This window comes from Saccoglossus kowalevskii, chromosome 16, assembly GCF_978046115.1.
Source record: "Saccoglossus kowalevskii chromosome 16, keSacKowa6.1, whole genome shotgun sequence".
NCBI lineage: Eukaryota > Metazoa > Hemichordata > Enteropneusta > Harrimaniidae > Saccoglossus > Saccoglossus kowalevskii.
In genome coordinates this window covers 3,079,067-3,093,942 of record NC_140656.1, presented here as the reverse complement: position 1 = coordinate 3,093,942, position 14,876 = coordinate 3,079,067, and the positions used below count along the sequence as shown (strand labels likewise).

The following is a 14,876-nucleotide window of genomic DNA, read 5'->3' as shown; positions in this document are numbered from 1 at the left end:
AAAGTGTGAAAATAGAGTGCAAAGTAGTGGAATAGTGGTGTAAAGTGTGAGAATAGAGTGCAAAGTAGTGGAATAGTGGTGTAAAGTGTGAGAATAGAGTGCAAAGTAGTGGAATAGTGGTGTAAAGTGTGAGAATAGAGTGCAAAGTAGTGGAATAGTGGTGTAAAGTGTGAAAATAGAGTGCAAAGTAGTGGACTAGTGGTGTAAAGTGTTAAAATAGAGTGCAAAGTAGTGGAATAGTGGTGTAAAGTGTGAAAATAGAGTGTAAAGTAGTGGAATAGTGGTGAAAAGTGTGAGAATAGAGTGCAAAGTAGTGGAATAGTGGTGTAAAGTGTGAAAATAGAGTGCAAAGTAGTGGAATAGTGGTGTAAAGTGTGAAAATAGAGTGCAAAGTAGTGGAATAGTGGTGTAAAGTGTGAGAATAGAGTGCAAAGTAGTGGAATAGTGGTGTAAAGTGTGAAAATAGAGTGCAAAGTAGTGGAATAGTGGTGTGAAGTGTGAGAATAGAGTGCAAAGTAGTGGAATAATGGTGTAAAGTGTGAAAATAGATTGCAAAGTAGTGGAATAGTGGTGTAAAGTGTGAAAATAGAGTGCAAAGTAGTGGAATAGTGGTGTAAAGTGTGAGAATAGAGTGCAAAGTAGTGGAATAGTGGTGTAAAGTGTGAGAATAGAGTGCAAAGTAGTGGAATAGTGGTGTAAAGTGTGAGAATAGAGTGCAAAGTAGTGGAATAGTGGTGTAAAGTGTGAAAATAGAGTGCAAAGTAGTGGACTAGTGGTGTAAAGTGTTAAAATAGAGTGCAAAGTAGTGGAATAGTGGTGTAAAGTGTGAAAATAGAGTGCAAAGTAGTGGAATAGTGGTGTAAAGTGTGAGAATAGAGTGCAAAGTAGTGGAATAGTGGTGTAAAGTGTGAAAATAGATTGCAAAGTAGTGGAATAGTGGTGTAAAGTGTGAAAATAGAGTGCAAAGTAGTGGAATAGTGGTGTAAAGTGTGAGAATAGAGTGCAAAGTAGTGGAATAGTGGTGTAAAGTGTGAGAATAGAGTGCAAAGTAGTGGAATAGTGGTGTAAAGTGTGAGAATAGAGTGCAAAGTAGTGGACTAGTGGTGTAAAGTGTTAAAATAGAGTGCAAAGTAGTGGAATAGTGGTGTAAAGTGTGAAAATAGAGTGCAAAGTAGTGGAATAGTGGTGTAAAGTGTGAGAATAGAGTGCAAAGTAGTGGAATAGTGGTGTAAAGTGTGAGAATAGAGTGCAAAGTAGTGGAATAGTGGTGTGAAGTGTGAAAATAGATTGCAAAGTAGTGGAATAGTGGTGTAAAGTGTTAAAATAGAGTGCAAAGTAGTGGAATCGTGGTGTAAAGTGTGAGAATAGAGTGCAAAGTAGAGGAATAGTGGTGTAAAGTGTGAGAATAGAGTGTAAAGTAGTGGAATAGTGGTGAAAAGTGTGAAAATAGAGTGCAAAGTAGTGGAATAGTGGTGTAAAGTGTTAAAATAGAGTGCAAAGTAGTGGAATAGTGGTACAAAGTGTGAAAATAGAGTGCAAAGTAGTGGAATAGTGGTGCAAAGTGTGAAAATAGAGTGTAAAGTAGTGGAATAGTGGTGTAAAGTATGAAAATAGAGTGCAAAGTAGTGGAATAGTGGTGTAAAGTATGAAAATAGAGTGCAAAGTAGTGGAATAGTGGTGCAAAGTGTGAAAATAGAGTGTAAAGTAGTGGAATAGTGGTGTAAAGTGTGAGAATAGAGTGTAAAGTAGTGGAATAGTGGTGCAAAGTGTGAAAATAGAGTGTAAAGTAGTGGAATAGTGGTGTAAAGTGTGAAAATAGAGTGTAAAGTAGTGGAATAGTGGTGAAAAGTGTGAAAATAGAGTGCAAAGTAGTGGAATAGTGGTGTAAAGTGTTAAAATAGAGTGCAAAGTAGTGGAATAGTGGTACAAAGTGTGAAAATAGAGTGTAAAGTAGTGGAATAGTGGTGTAAAGTGTGAAAATAGAGTGCAAAGTAGTGGAATAGTGGTGTAAAGTGTGAAAATAGAGTGCAAAGTAGTGGAATAGTGGTGTAAAGTATGAAAATAGAGTGCAAAGTAGTGGAATAGTGGTACAAAGTGTGAAAATAGAGTGCAAAGTAGTGGAATAGTGGTGTAAAGCGTGAAAATAGAGTGCAAATTAGAGGAAAAGTTGTGCAAAATAGGGAACTAGAGTGCAAAGTGTTAGATAATCAACAGCAATTTTTTTTCATAGTTTGACAACATGCAGTTCCTTTAACATTGCAAAAAGTTCCAAAAATTAAATTATATGATTATTATTCTCCAGTATGGATCCAACAAACAGGAAAGCTATGGAAGGGTTACAGAAAGTGGAACAGGCAACTGATGGACTGGAAGGAAGTGCTGATGATGATCTTGATGTGATGGAAGAAAGTGCTGAAGAAGGTGATATGGAACCTAGTGATAATGAAGTTGAATGGCCAGAACAGGAGGTACATGTAATCATCAATCTTTAATATCTGTGTGATTTATTGAGCAGTTTCAAGGTCAGATACAATGCTTGGTCCCCAGTACAGTCGATTAATCACTACACAGTGTGACTGACAACAGAACACAGACTTTTTATTTGTATGAGAAATTACTGTGAAATATTCAAGACAGATTATATAACATCAACTTTGAATTCTGATTTTTAATTTGTATGAGAAATTACTGTGAGGTCGCCAAGAGAGATTATATAACATCAACTTTGAATTCTGATTTTTAATTTGTATGAGAAATAACTGTGAGGTCGCCAAAGGAGATTATATAACATCAACTTTTAATTCTGATTTTTAATTTGGATGAGAAATTACTGTGAAGTAGCCAAGGGAGATTATATAACATCAACTTTGAATTCTGATTTTTAATTTGTATGAGAAATTACTGTGAAGTAGCCAAGGGAGATTATATAACATCAACTTTTAATTCTGATTTTTAATTTGGATGAGAAATTGCTGTGAAGTAGCCAAGGGAGATTATATAACATCAACTTTTAATTCTGATTTTTAATTTGGATGAGAAATTACTGTGAAATAGCCAAAGGAGATTATATAACATCAACTTTTAATTCTGATTTTTAATTTGTATGAGAAATTACTGTGAAGTAGCCAAGGGAGATTATATAACATCAACTTTTAATTCTGATTTTTAATTTGTATGAGAAATTACTGTGAGGTCGCCAAGAGAGATTATATAACATCAACTTTTAATTCTGATTTTTAATTTGGATGAGAAATTACCGTGAAGTAGCCAAGGGAGATTATATAACACCAACTTTTAATTCTGATTTTTAATTTGTATGAGAAATTACTGTGAATTATCCAAGGGAGATTATATAACATCAACTTTTAATTCTGATTTTTAATTTGTATGAGAAATTACAGTGAATTAGCCAAGGGAGATTATATAACATCAACTTTGAATTCTGATTTTTAATTTGTATGAGAAATTACTGTGAAGTAACCAAGGGAGATTATATAACATCAACTTTTAATTCTGGTTTTTAATTTGTATGAGAAATTACTGTGAAATAGCCAAGGGAGATTATATAACATCGACTTTTAATTCTGATTTTTAATTTGGATGAGAAATTACTGTGAAGTAGCCAAGGGAGATTATATAACATCAACTGTTAATTCTGGTTTTTAATTTGTATGAGAAATTACTGTGAAATAGCCAAGGGAGATTATATAACATCAACTTTTAATTCTGATTTTTAATTTGGATGAGAAATTACTGTGAAGTAGCCAAGGGAGATTATATAACATCAACTTTTAATTCTGATTTTTAATTTGGATGAGAAATTACTGTGAAATAGCCAAGGGAGATTATATAACATCAACTTTTAATTCTGATTTTTAATTTGTATGAGAAATTACTGTGAAATAGCCAAGGGAGATTATATAACATCAACTTTTAATTCTGATTTTTAATTTGTATGAGAAATTACTGTGAAATAGCCAAGGGAGATTATATAACATCAACTTTTAATTCTGATTTTTAATTTGTATGAGAAATTACTGTGAAATAGCCAAGGGAGATTATATAACATCAACTTTTAATTCTGATTTTTAATTTGTATGAGAAATTACTGTGAAATAGCCAAGGGAGATTATATAACATCAACTTTTAATTCTGATTTTTAATTTGTATGAGAAATTACTGTGAAATAGCCAAGGGAGATTATATAACATCAACTTTTAATTCTGATTTTTAATTTGTATGAGAAATTACTGTGAAATAGCCAAGGGAGATTATATAACATCAACTTTTAATTCTGATTTTTAATTTGTATGAGAAATTACTGTGAAGTAGCCAAGGGAGATTATATAACATCAACTTTTAATTCTGATTTTTAATTTGTATGAGAAATTACTGTGAGGTCGCCAAGAGAGATTATATAACATCAACTTTTAATTCTGATTTTTAATTTGGATGAGAAATTACCGTGAAGTAGCCAAGGGAGATTATATAACATCAACTTTTAATTCTGATTTTTAATTTGTATGAGAAATTACAGTGAATTAGCCAAAGGAGATTACCGGTATATAACATCAACTTTTAATTCTGATTTTTAATTTGTATGAGAAATTACTGTGAAGTAGCCAAGGGAGATTATATAACATCAACTTTTAATTCTGATTTTTAATTTGTATGAGAAATTACTGTGAGGTCGCCAAGAGAGATTATATAACATCAACTTTTAATTCTGATTTTTAATTTGGATGAGAAATTACCGTGAAGTAGCCAAGGGAGATTATATAACATCAACTTTTAATTCTGATTTTTAATTTGTATGAGAAATTACAGTGAATTAGCCAAGGGAGATTATATAACATCAACTTTGAATTCTGATTTTTAATTTGTATGAGAAATTACTGTGAAGTAACCAAGGGAGATTATATAACATCAACTTTTAATTCTGGTTTTTAATTTGTATGAGAAATTACTGTGAAATAGCCAAGGGAGATTATATAACATCGACTTTTAATTCTGATTTTTAATTTGGATGAGAAATTACTGTGAAGTAGCCAAGGGAGATTATATAACATCAACTTTGAATTCTGATTTTTAATTTGTATGAGAAATTACTGTGAAGTAACCAAGGGAGATTATATAACATCAACTTTTAATTCTGGTTTTTAATTTGTATGAGAAATTACTGTGAAATAGCCAAGGGAGATTATATAACATCGACTTTTAATTCTGGTTTTTAATTTGTATGAGAAATTACTGTGAAATATTCAAGACAGATTATATAACATCAACTTTGAATTCTGATTTTTAATTTGTATGAGAAATTACTGTGAGGTCGCCAAGAGAGATTATATAACATCAACTTTGAATTCTGATTTTTAATTTGTATGAGAAATAACTGTGAGGTCGCCAAAGGAGATTATATAACATCAACTTTTAATTCTGATTTTTAATTTGGATGAGAAATTACTGTGAAGTAGCCAAGGGAGATTATATAACATCAACTTTGAATTCTGATTTTTAATTTGTATGAGAAATTACTGTGAAGTAGCCAAGGGAGATTATATAACATCAACTTTTAATTCTGATTTTTAATTTGGATGAGAAATTACTGTGAAGTAGCCAAGGGAGATTATATAACATCAACTTTGAATTCTGATTTTTAATTTGTATGAGAAATTACTGTGAAATAGCCAAGGGAGATTATATAACATCAACTTTTAATTCTGATTTTTAATTTGTATGAGAAATTACTGTGAAATAGCCAAGGGAGATTATATAACATCAACTTTTAATTCTGATTTTTAATTTGTATGAGAAATTACTGTGAAATAGCCAAGGGAGATTATATAACATCAACTTTTAATTCTGATTTTTAATTTGTATGAGAAATTACTGTGAAATAGCCAAGGGAGATTATATAACATCAACTTTTAATTCTGATTTTTAATTTGTATGGGAAATTACTGTGAAATAGCCAAGGGAGATTATATAACATCAACTTTTAATTCTGATTTTTAATTTGTATGAGAAATTACTGTGAAATAGCCAAGGGAGATTATATAACATCAACTTTTAATTCTGATTTTTAATTTGTATGAGAAATTACTGTGAAGTAGCCAAGGGAGATTATATAACATCAACTTTTAATTCTGATTTTTAATTTGTATGAGAAATTACTGTGAGGTCGCCAAGAGAGATTATATAACATCAACTTTTAATTCTGATTTTTAATTTGGATGAGAAATTACCGTGAAGTAGCCAAGGGAGATTATATAACATCAACTTTTAATTCTGATTTTTAATTTGTATGAGAAATTACAGTGAATTAGCCAAGGGAGATTATATAACATCAACTTTGAATTCTGATTTTTAATTTGTATGAGAAATTACTGTGAAGTAACCAAGGGAGATTATATAACATCAACTTTTAATTCTGGTTTTTAATTTGTATGAGAAATTACTGTGAGGTCGCCAAGAGAGATTATATAACATCAACTTTTAATTCTGATTTTTAATTTGGATGAGAAATTACCGTGAAGTAGCCAAGGGAGATTATATAACATCAACTTTTAATTCTGATTTTTAATTTGTATGAGAAATTACAGTGAATTAGCCAAGGGAGATTATATAACATCAACTTTGAATTCTGATTTTTAATTTGTATGAGAAATTACTGTGAAGTAACCAAGGGAGATTATATAACATCAACTTTTAATTCTGGTTTTTAATTTGTATGAGAAATTACTGTGAAATAGCCAAGGGAGATTATATAACATCGACTTTTAATTCTGATTTTTAATTTGGATGAGAAATTACTGTGAAGTAGCCAAGGGAGATTATATAACATCAACTGTTAATTCTGGTTTTTAATTTGTATGAGAAATTACTGTGAAATATTCAAGACAGATTATATAACATCAACTTTGAATTCTGATTTTTAATTTGTATGAGAAATTACTGTGAGGTCGCCAAGAGAGATTATATAACATCAACTTTGAATTCTGATTTTTAATTTGTATGAGAAATAACTGTGAGGTCGCCAAAGGAGATTATATAACATCAACTTTTAATTCTGATTTTTAATTTGGATGAGAAATTGCTGTGAAGTAGCCAAGGGAGATTATATAACATCAACTTTTAATTCTGATTTTTAATTTGTATGAGAAATTACTGTGAAATAGCCAAAGGAGATTACCGGTATATAACATCAACTTTTAATTCTGATTTTTAATTTGTATGAGAAATTACTGTGAAGTAGCCAAGGGAGATTATATAACATCAACTTTTAATTCTGATTTTTAATTTGTATGAGAAATTACTGTGAGGTCGCCAAGAGAGATTATATAACATCAACTTTTAATTCTGATTTTTAATTTGGATGAGAAATTACCGTGAAGTAGCCAAGGGAGATTATATAACACCAACTTTTAATTCTGATTTTTAATTTGTATGAGAAATTACTGTGAATTATTCAAGGGAGATTATATAACATCAACTTTTAATTCTGATTTTTAATTTGTATGAGAAATTACAGTGAATTAGCCAAGGGAGATTATATAACATCAACTTTGAATTCTGATTTTTAATTTGTATGAGAAATTACTGTGAAGTAACCAAGGGAGATTATATAACATCAACTTTTAATTCTGGTTTTTAATTTGTATGAGAAATTACTGTGAAATAGCCAAGGGAGATTATATAACATCGACTTTTAATTCTGATTTTTAATTTGGATGAGAAATTACTGTGAAGTAGCCAAGGGAGATTATATAACATCAACTGTTAATTCTGGTTTTTAATTTGTATGAGAAATTACTGTGAAATAGCCAAGGGAGATTATATAACATCAACTTTTAATTCTGATTTTTAATTTGGATGAGAAATTACTGTGAAGTAGCCAAGGGAGATTATATAACATCAACTTTTAATTCTGATTTTTAATTTGGATGAGAAATTACTGTGAAATAGCCAAGGGAGATTATATAACATCAACTTTTAATTCTGATTTTTAATTTGTATGAGAAATTACTGTGAAATAGCCAAGGGAGATTATATAACATCAACTTTTAATTCTGATTTTTAATTTGTATGAGAAATTACTGTGAAATAGCCAAGGGAGATTATATAACATCAACTTTTAATTCTGATTTTTAATTTGTATGAGAAATTACTGTGAAATAGCCAAGGGAGATTATATAACATCAACTTTTAATTCTGATTTTTAATTTGTATGAGAAATTACTGTGAAATAGCCAAGGGAGATTATATAACATCAACTTTTAATTCTGATTTTTAATTTGTATGAGAAATTACTGTGAAATAGCCAAGGGAGATTATATATCATCAACTTTTAATTCTGATTTTTAATTTGTATGAGAAATTACTGTGAAATAGCCAAGGGAGATTATATAACATCAACTTTTAATTCTGATTTTTAATTTGTATGAGAAATTACTGTGAAGTAGCCAAGGGAGATTATATAACATCAACTTTTAATTCTGATTTTTAATTTGTATGAGAAATTACTGTGAGGTCGCCAAGAGAGATTATATAACATCAACTTTTAATTCTGATTTTTAATTTGGATGAGAAATTACCGTGAAGTAGCCAAGGGAGATTATATAACATCAACTTTTAATTCTGATTTTTAATTTGTATGAGAAATTACAGTGAATTAGCCAAGGGAGATTATATAACATCAACTTTGAATTCTGATTTTTAATTTGTATGAGAAATTACTGTGAAGTAACCAAGGGAGATTATATAACATCAACTTTTAATTCTGGTTTTTAATTTGTATGAGAAATTACTGTGAAATAGCCAAGGGAGATTATATAACATCGACTTTTAATTCTGATTTTTAATTTGGATGAGAAATTACTGTGAAGTAGCCAAGGGAGATTATATAACATCAACTTTGAATTCTGATTTTTAATTTGTATGAGAAATTACTGTGAAGTAACCAAGGGAGATTATATAACATCAACTTTTAATTCTGGTTTTTAATTTGTATGAGAAATTACTGTGAAATAGCCAAGGGAGATTATATAACATCGACTTTTAATTCTGGTTTTTAATTTGTATGAGAAATTACTGTGAAATATTCAAGACAGATTATATAACATCAACTTTGAATTCTGATTTTTAATTTGTATGAGAAATTACTGTGAGGTCGCCAAGAGAGATTATATAACATCAACTTTGAATTCTGATTTTTAATTTGTATGAGAAATAACTGTGAGGTCGCCAAAGGAGATTATATAACATCAACTTTTAATTCTGATTTTTAATTTGGATGAGAAATTACTGTGAGGTCGCCAAGAGAGATTATATAACATCAACTTTGAATTCTGATTTTTAATTTGTATGAGAAATAACTGTGAGGTCGCCAAAGGAGATTATATAACATCAACTTTTAATTCTGATTTTTAATTTGTATGAGAAATTGCTGTGAAGTAGCCAAGGGAGATTATATAACATCAACTTTTAATTCTGATTTTTAATTTGTATGAGAAATTACTGTGAAATAGCCAAAGGAGATTACCGGTATATAACATCAACTTTTAATTCTGATTTTTAATTTGTATGAGAAATTACTGTGAAGTAGCCAAGGGAGATTATATAACATCAACTTTTAATTCTGATTTTTAATTTGTATGAGAAATTACTGTGAGGTCGCCAAGAGAGATTATATAACATCAACTTTTAATTCTGATTTTTAATTTGGATGAGAAATTACCGTGAAGTAGCCAAGGGAGATTATATAACACCAACTTTTAATTCTGATTTTTAATTTGTATGAGAAATTACTGTGAATTATTCAAGGGAGATTATATAACATCAACTTTTAATTCTGATTTTTAATTTGTATGAGAAATTACAGTGAATTAGCCAAGGGAGATTATATAACATCAACTTTGAATTCTGATTTTTAATTTGTATGAGAAATTACTGTGAAGTAACCAAGGGAGATTATATAACATCAACTTTTAATTCTGGTTTTTAATTTGTATGAGAAATTACTGTGAAATAGCCAAGGGAGATTATATAACATCGACTTTTAATTCTGATTTTTAATTTGGATGAGAAATTACTGTGAAGTAGCCAAGGGAGATTATATAACATCAACTGTTAATTCTGGTTTTTAATTTGTATGAGAAATTACTGTGAAATAGCCAAGGGAGATTATATAACATCAACTTTTAATTCTGATTTTTAATTTGGATGAGAAATTACTGTGAAGTAGCCAAGGGAGATTATATAACATCAACTTTTAATTCTGATTTTTAATTTGGATGAGAAATTACTGTGAAATAGCCAAGGGAGATTATATAACATCAACTTTTAATTCTGATTTTTAATTTGTATGAGAAATTACTGTGAAATAGCCAAGGGAGATTATATAACATCAACTTTTAATTCTGATTTTTAATTTGTATGAGAAATTACTGTGAAATAGCCAAGGGAGATTATATAACATCAACTTTTAATTCTGATTTTTAATTTGTATGAGAAATTACTGTGAAATAGCCAAGGGAGATTATATAACATCAACTTTTAATTCTGATTTTTAATTTGTATGAGAAATTACTGTGAAATAGCCAAGGGAGATTATATAACATCAACTTTTAATTCTGATTTTTAATTTGTATGAGAAATTACTGTGAAATAGCCAAGGGAGATTATATATCATCAACTTTTAATTCTGATTTTTAATTTGTATGAGAAATTACTGTGAAATAGCCAAGGGAGATTATATAACATCAACTTTTAATTCTGATTTTTAATTTGTATGAGAAATTACTGTGAAGTAGCCAAGGGAGATTATATAACATCAACTTTTAATTCTGATTTTTAATTTGTATGAGAAATTACTGTGAGGTCGCCAAGAGAGATTATATAACATCAACTTTTAATTCTGATTTTTAATTTGGATGAGAAATTACCGTGAAGTAGCCAAGGGAGATTATATAACATCAACTTTTAATTCTGATTTTTAATTTGTATGAGAAATTACAGTGAATTAGCCAAGGGAGATTATATAACATCAACTTTGAATTCTGATTTTTAATTTGTATGAGAAATTACTGTGAAGTAACCAAGGGAGATTATATAACATCAACTTTTAATTCTGGTTTTTAATTTGTATGAGAAATTACTGTGAAATAGCCAAGGGAGATTATATAACATCGACTTTTAATTCTGATTTTTAATTTGGATGAGAAATTACTGTGAAGTAGCCAAGGGAGATTATATAACATCAACTTTGAATTCTGATTTTTAATTTGTATGAGAAATTACTGTGAAGTAACCAAGGGAGATTATATAACATCAACTTTTAATTCTGGTTTTTAATTTGTATGAGAAATTACTGTGAAATAGCCAAGGGAGATTATATAACATCGACTTTTAATTCTGGTTTTTAATTTGTATGAGAAATTACTGTGAAATATTCAAGACAGATTATATAACATCAACTTTGAATTCTGATTTTTAATTTGTATGAGAAATTACTGTGAGGTCGCCAAGAGAGATTATATAACATCAACTTTGAATTCTGATTTTTAATTTGTATGAGAAATAACTGTGAGGTCGCCAAAGGAGATTATATAACATCAACTTTTAATTCTGATTTTTAATTTGGATGAGAAATTACTGTGAAGTAGCCAAGGGAGATTATATAACATCAACTTTGAATTCTGATTTTTAATTTGTATGAGAAATTACTGTGAAGTAGCCAAGGGAGATTATATAACATCAACTTTTAATTCTGATTTTTAATTTGGATGAGAAATTACTGTGAAGTAGCCAAGGGAGATTATATAACATCAACTTTGAATTCTGATTTTTAATTTGTATGAGAAATTACTGTGAAATAGCCAAGGGAGATTATATAACATCAACTTTTAATTCTGATTTTTAATTTGTATGAGAAATTACTGTGAAATAGCCAAGGGAGATTATATAACATCAACTTTTAATTCTGATTTTTAATTTGTATGAGAAATTACTGTGAAATAGCCAAGGGAGATTATATAACATCAACTTTTAATTCTGATTTTTAATTTGTATGAGAAATTACTGTGAAATAGCCAAGGGAGATTATATAACATCAACTTTTAATTCTGATTTTTAATTTGTATGAGAAATTACTGTGAAATAGCCAAGGGAGATTATATAACATCAACTTTTAATTCTGATTTTTAATTTGTATGAGAAATTACTGTGAAATAGCCAAGGGGGATTATATAACATCAACTTTTAATTCTGATTTTTAATTTGTATGAGAAATTACTGTGAAGTAGCCAAGGGAGATTATATAACATCAACTTTTAATTCTGATTTTTAATTTGTATGAGAAATTACTGTGAGGTCGCCAAGAGAGATTATATAACATCAACTTTTAATTCTGATTTTTAATTTGGATGAGAAATTACCGTGAAGTAGCCAAGGGATATTATATATAACCAACTTTTAATTCTGATTTTTAATTTGTATGAGAAATTACTGTGAATTATCCAAGGGAGATTATATAACATCAACTTTTAATTCTGATTTTTAATTTGTATGAGAAATTACAGTGAATTAGCCAAGGGAGATTATATAACATCAACTTTGAATTCTGATTTTTAATTTGTATGAGAAATTACTGTGAAATAGCCAAGGGAGATTATATAACATCAACTTTTAATTCTGATTTTTAATTTGGATGAGAAATTACTGTGAAGTAGCCAAGGGAGATTATATAACATCAACTGTTAATTCTGGTTTTTAATTTGTATGAGAAATTACTGTGAAATAGCCAAGGGAGATTATATAACATCAACTTTTAATTCTGATTTTTAATTTGGATGAGAAATTACTGTGAAGTAGCCAAGGGAGATTATATAACATCAACTTTTAATTCTGATTTTTAATTTGGATGAGAAATTACTGTGAAGTAGCCAAGGGAGATTATATAACATCAACTTTTAATTCTGATTTTTAATTTGTATGAGAAATTACTGTGAAATAGCCAAGGGAGATTATATAACATCAACTTTTAATTCTGATTTTTAATTTGTATGAGAAATTACTGTGAAATAGCCAAGGGAGATTATATAACATCAACTTTTAATTCTGATTTTTAATTTGTATGAGAAATTACTGTGAAATAGCCAAGGGAGATTATATAACATCAACTTTTAATTCTGATTTTTAATTTGTATGAGAAATTACTGTGAAATAGCCAAGGGAGATTATATAACATCAACTTTTAATTCTGATTTTTAATTTGTATGAGAAATTACTGTGAAATAGCCAAGGGAGATTATATAACATCAACTTTTAATTCTGATTTTTAATTTGTATGAGAAATTACTGTGAAATAGCCAAGGGAGATTATATAACATCAACTTTTAATTCTGATTTTTAATTTGTATGAGAAATTACTGTGAAATAGCCAAGGGAGATTATATAACATCAACTTTTAATTCTGATTTTTAATTTGTATGAGAAATTACTGTGAAATAGCCAAGGGAGATTATATAACATCAACTTTTAATTCTGATTTTTAATTTGTATGAGAAATTACTGTGAAATAGCCAAGGGAGATTATATAACATCAACTTTTAATTCTGATTTTTAATTTGTATGAGAAATTACTGTGAAATAGCCAAGGGAGATTATATAACATCAACTTTTAATTCTGATTTTTAATTTGTATGAGAAATTACTGTGAAATAGCCAAGGGAGATTATATAACATCAACTTTTAATTCTGATTTTTAATTTGTATGAGAAATTACTGTGAAATAGCCAAGGGAGATTATATAACATCAACTTTTAATTCTGATTTTTAATTTGTATGAGAAATTACTGTGAAATAGCCAAGGGAGATTATATAACATCAACTTTTAATTCTGATTTTTAATTTGTATGAGAAATTACTGTGAAGTAGCCAAGGGAGATTATATAACACATTCTCCAATCATGCAGAAAAAGCTGTATCACCCTGAATTAATGTGTTCAAATACAGGTAACAAATTAAGTGTTTAAAAGTGGTATTAATATTTGGTTAGTTTTATTCTGATTTCAGTCTATGTTGTTGTTATTGTCGTTGTTAACAAATCTTTTGTAGTTGTAACAACTCAAAATGTTACTACCTGGGGTATCCGAACATTTTTAAACTTGGACATTATGTGTCAGGATAAAATATTGAATGTACATCTTTCAAGATATTTCTGAAAATGTGGCTTACGACAAGTCTCAGAAGTATTGGGGCAGCCAATTTACAAACTCACTAGCCAATTGGTTAACTGCTTAGGTTTTGACTAAACAGATGGCTTTTGAATCTTATTGACACTGACTTGTGGCCATTATCATTCTTGTTGTGAAGATCCCCATTTGTTTAATCTAGAAATAATTATATTAATTATTTATAAACTTCCAGGTTTTATTCTATACTAATAACTGACATTAGTATAACTGCACTGTTGCACAAATATTTTCTATGACGCAATTAGTTATTCAGTGGTGCATCATTGATGTAACAGAAAACAGTGCATTACATATAGTAATTTTGAAATAATCTTACTACTGTTATGAACATTGTAATTTGGTAAAATGAAATACTGTAAAATACTTTATTTTCGCTTCGAATTAATTTTCGCTATGATTCAGTGAAAATATTTTACATTAAACTCGTTAAAAACCAGTGAAATTAAATTCCATACAAAGCACCTAAAATGTCTTTTCGGTGATAATTAATTCGAGCTAAAATAAAGTATTTCATAGTACACATTTTATGAACAAAAAAAATGTAAATATGAAGTAATTCAAGGGCCACATTTGTGTTTGTGCCTCATACAGTCACATGCAAGACTAACCTGTTCAGCAGTC

At 28.9% G+C, this 14,876-nt stretch overlaps 1 protein-coding gene across 1 annotated transcript in view; it reads left to right on the top strand.

Annotated features, from left to right (window-relative positions):
* The window catches only part of LOC102803538 (anaphase-promoting complex subunit 7-like), a 46,414-nt gene that overhangs the window by 29,173 nt on the left and 2,365 nt on the right, over positions 1 to 14,876 (top strand). The window contains exon 14 of the mRNA XM_085491603.1: positions 2,303 to 2,468. Coding sequence (XP_085347729.1) covers positions 2,303 to 2,468 — 166 coding nt within the window. The remainder of the gene's footprint in view (positions 1 to 2,302; positions 2,469 to 14,876) is intronic.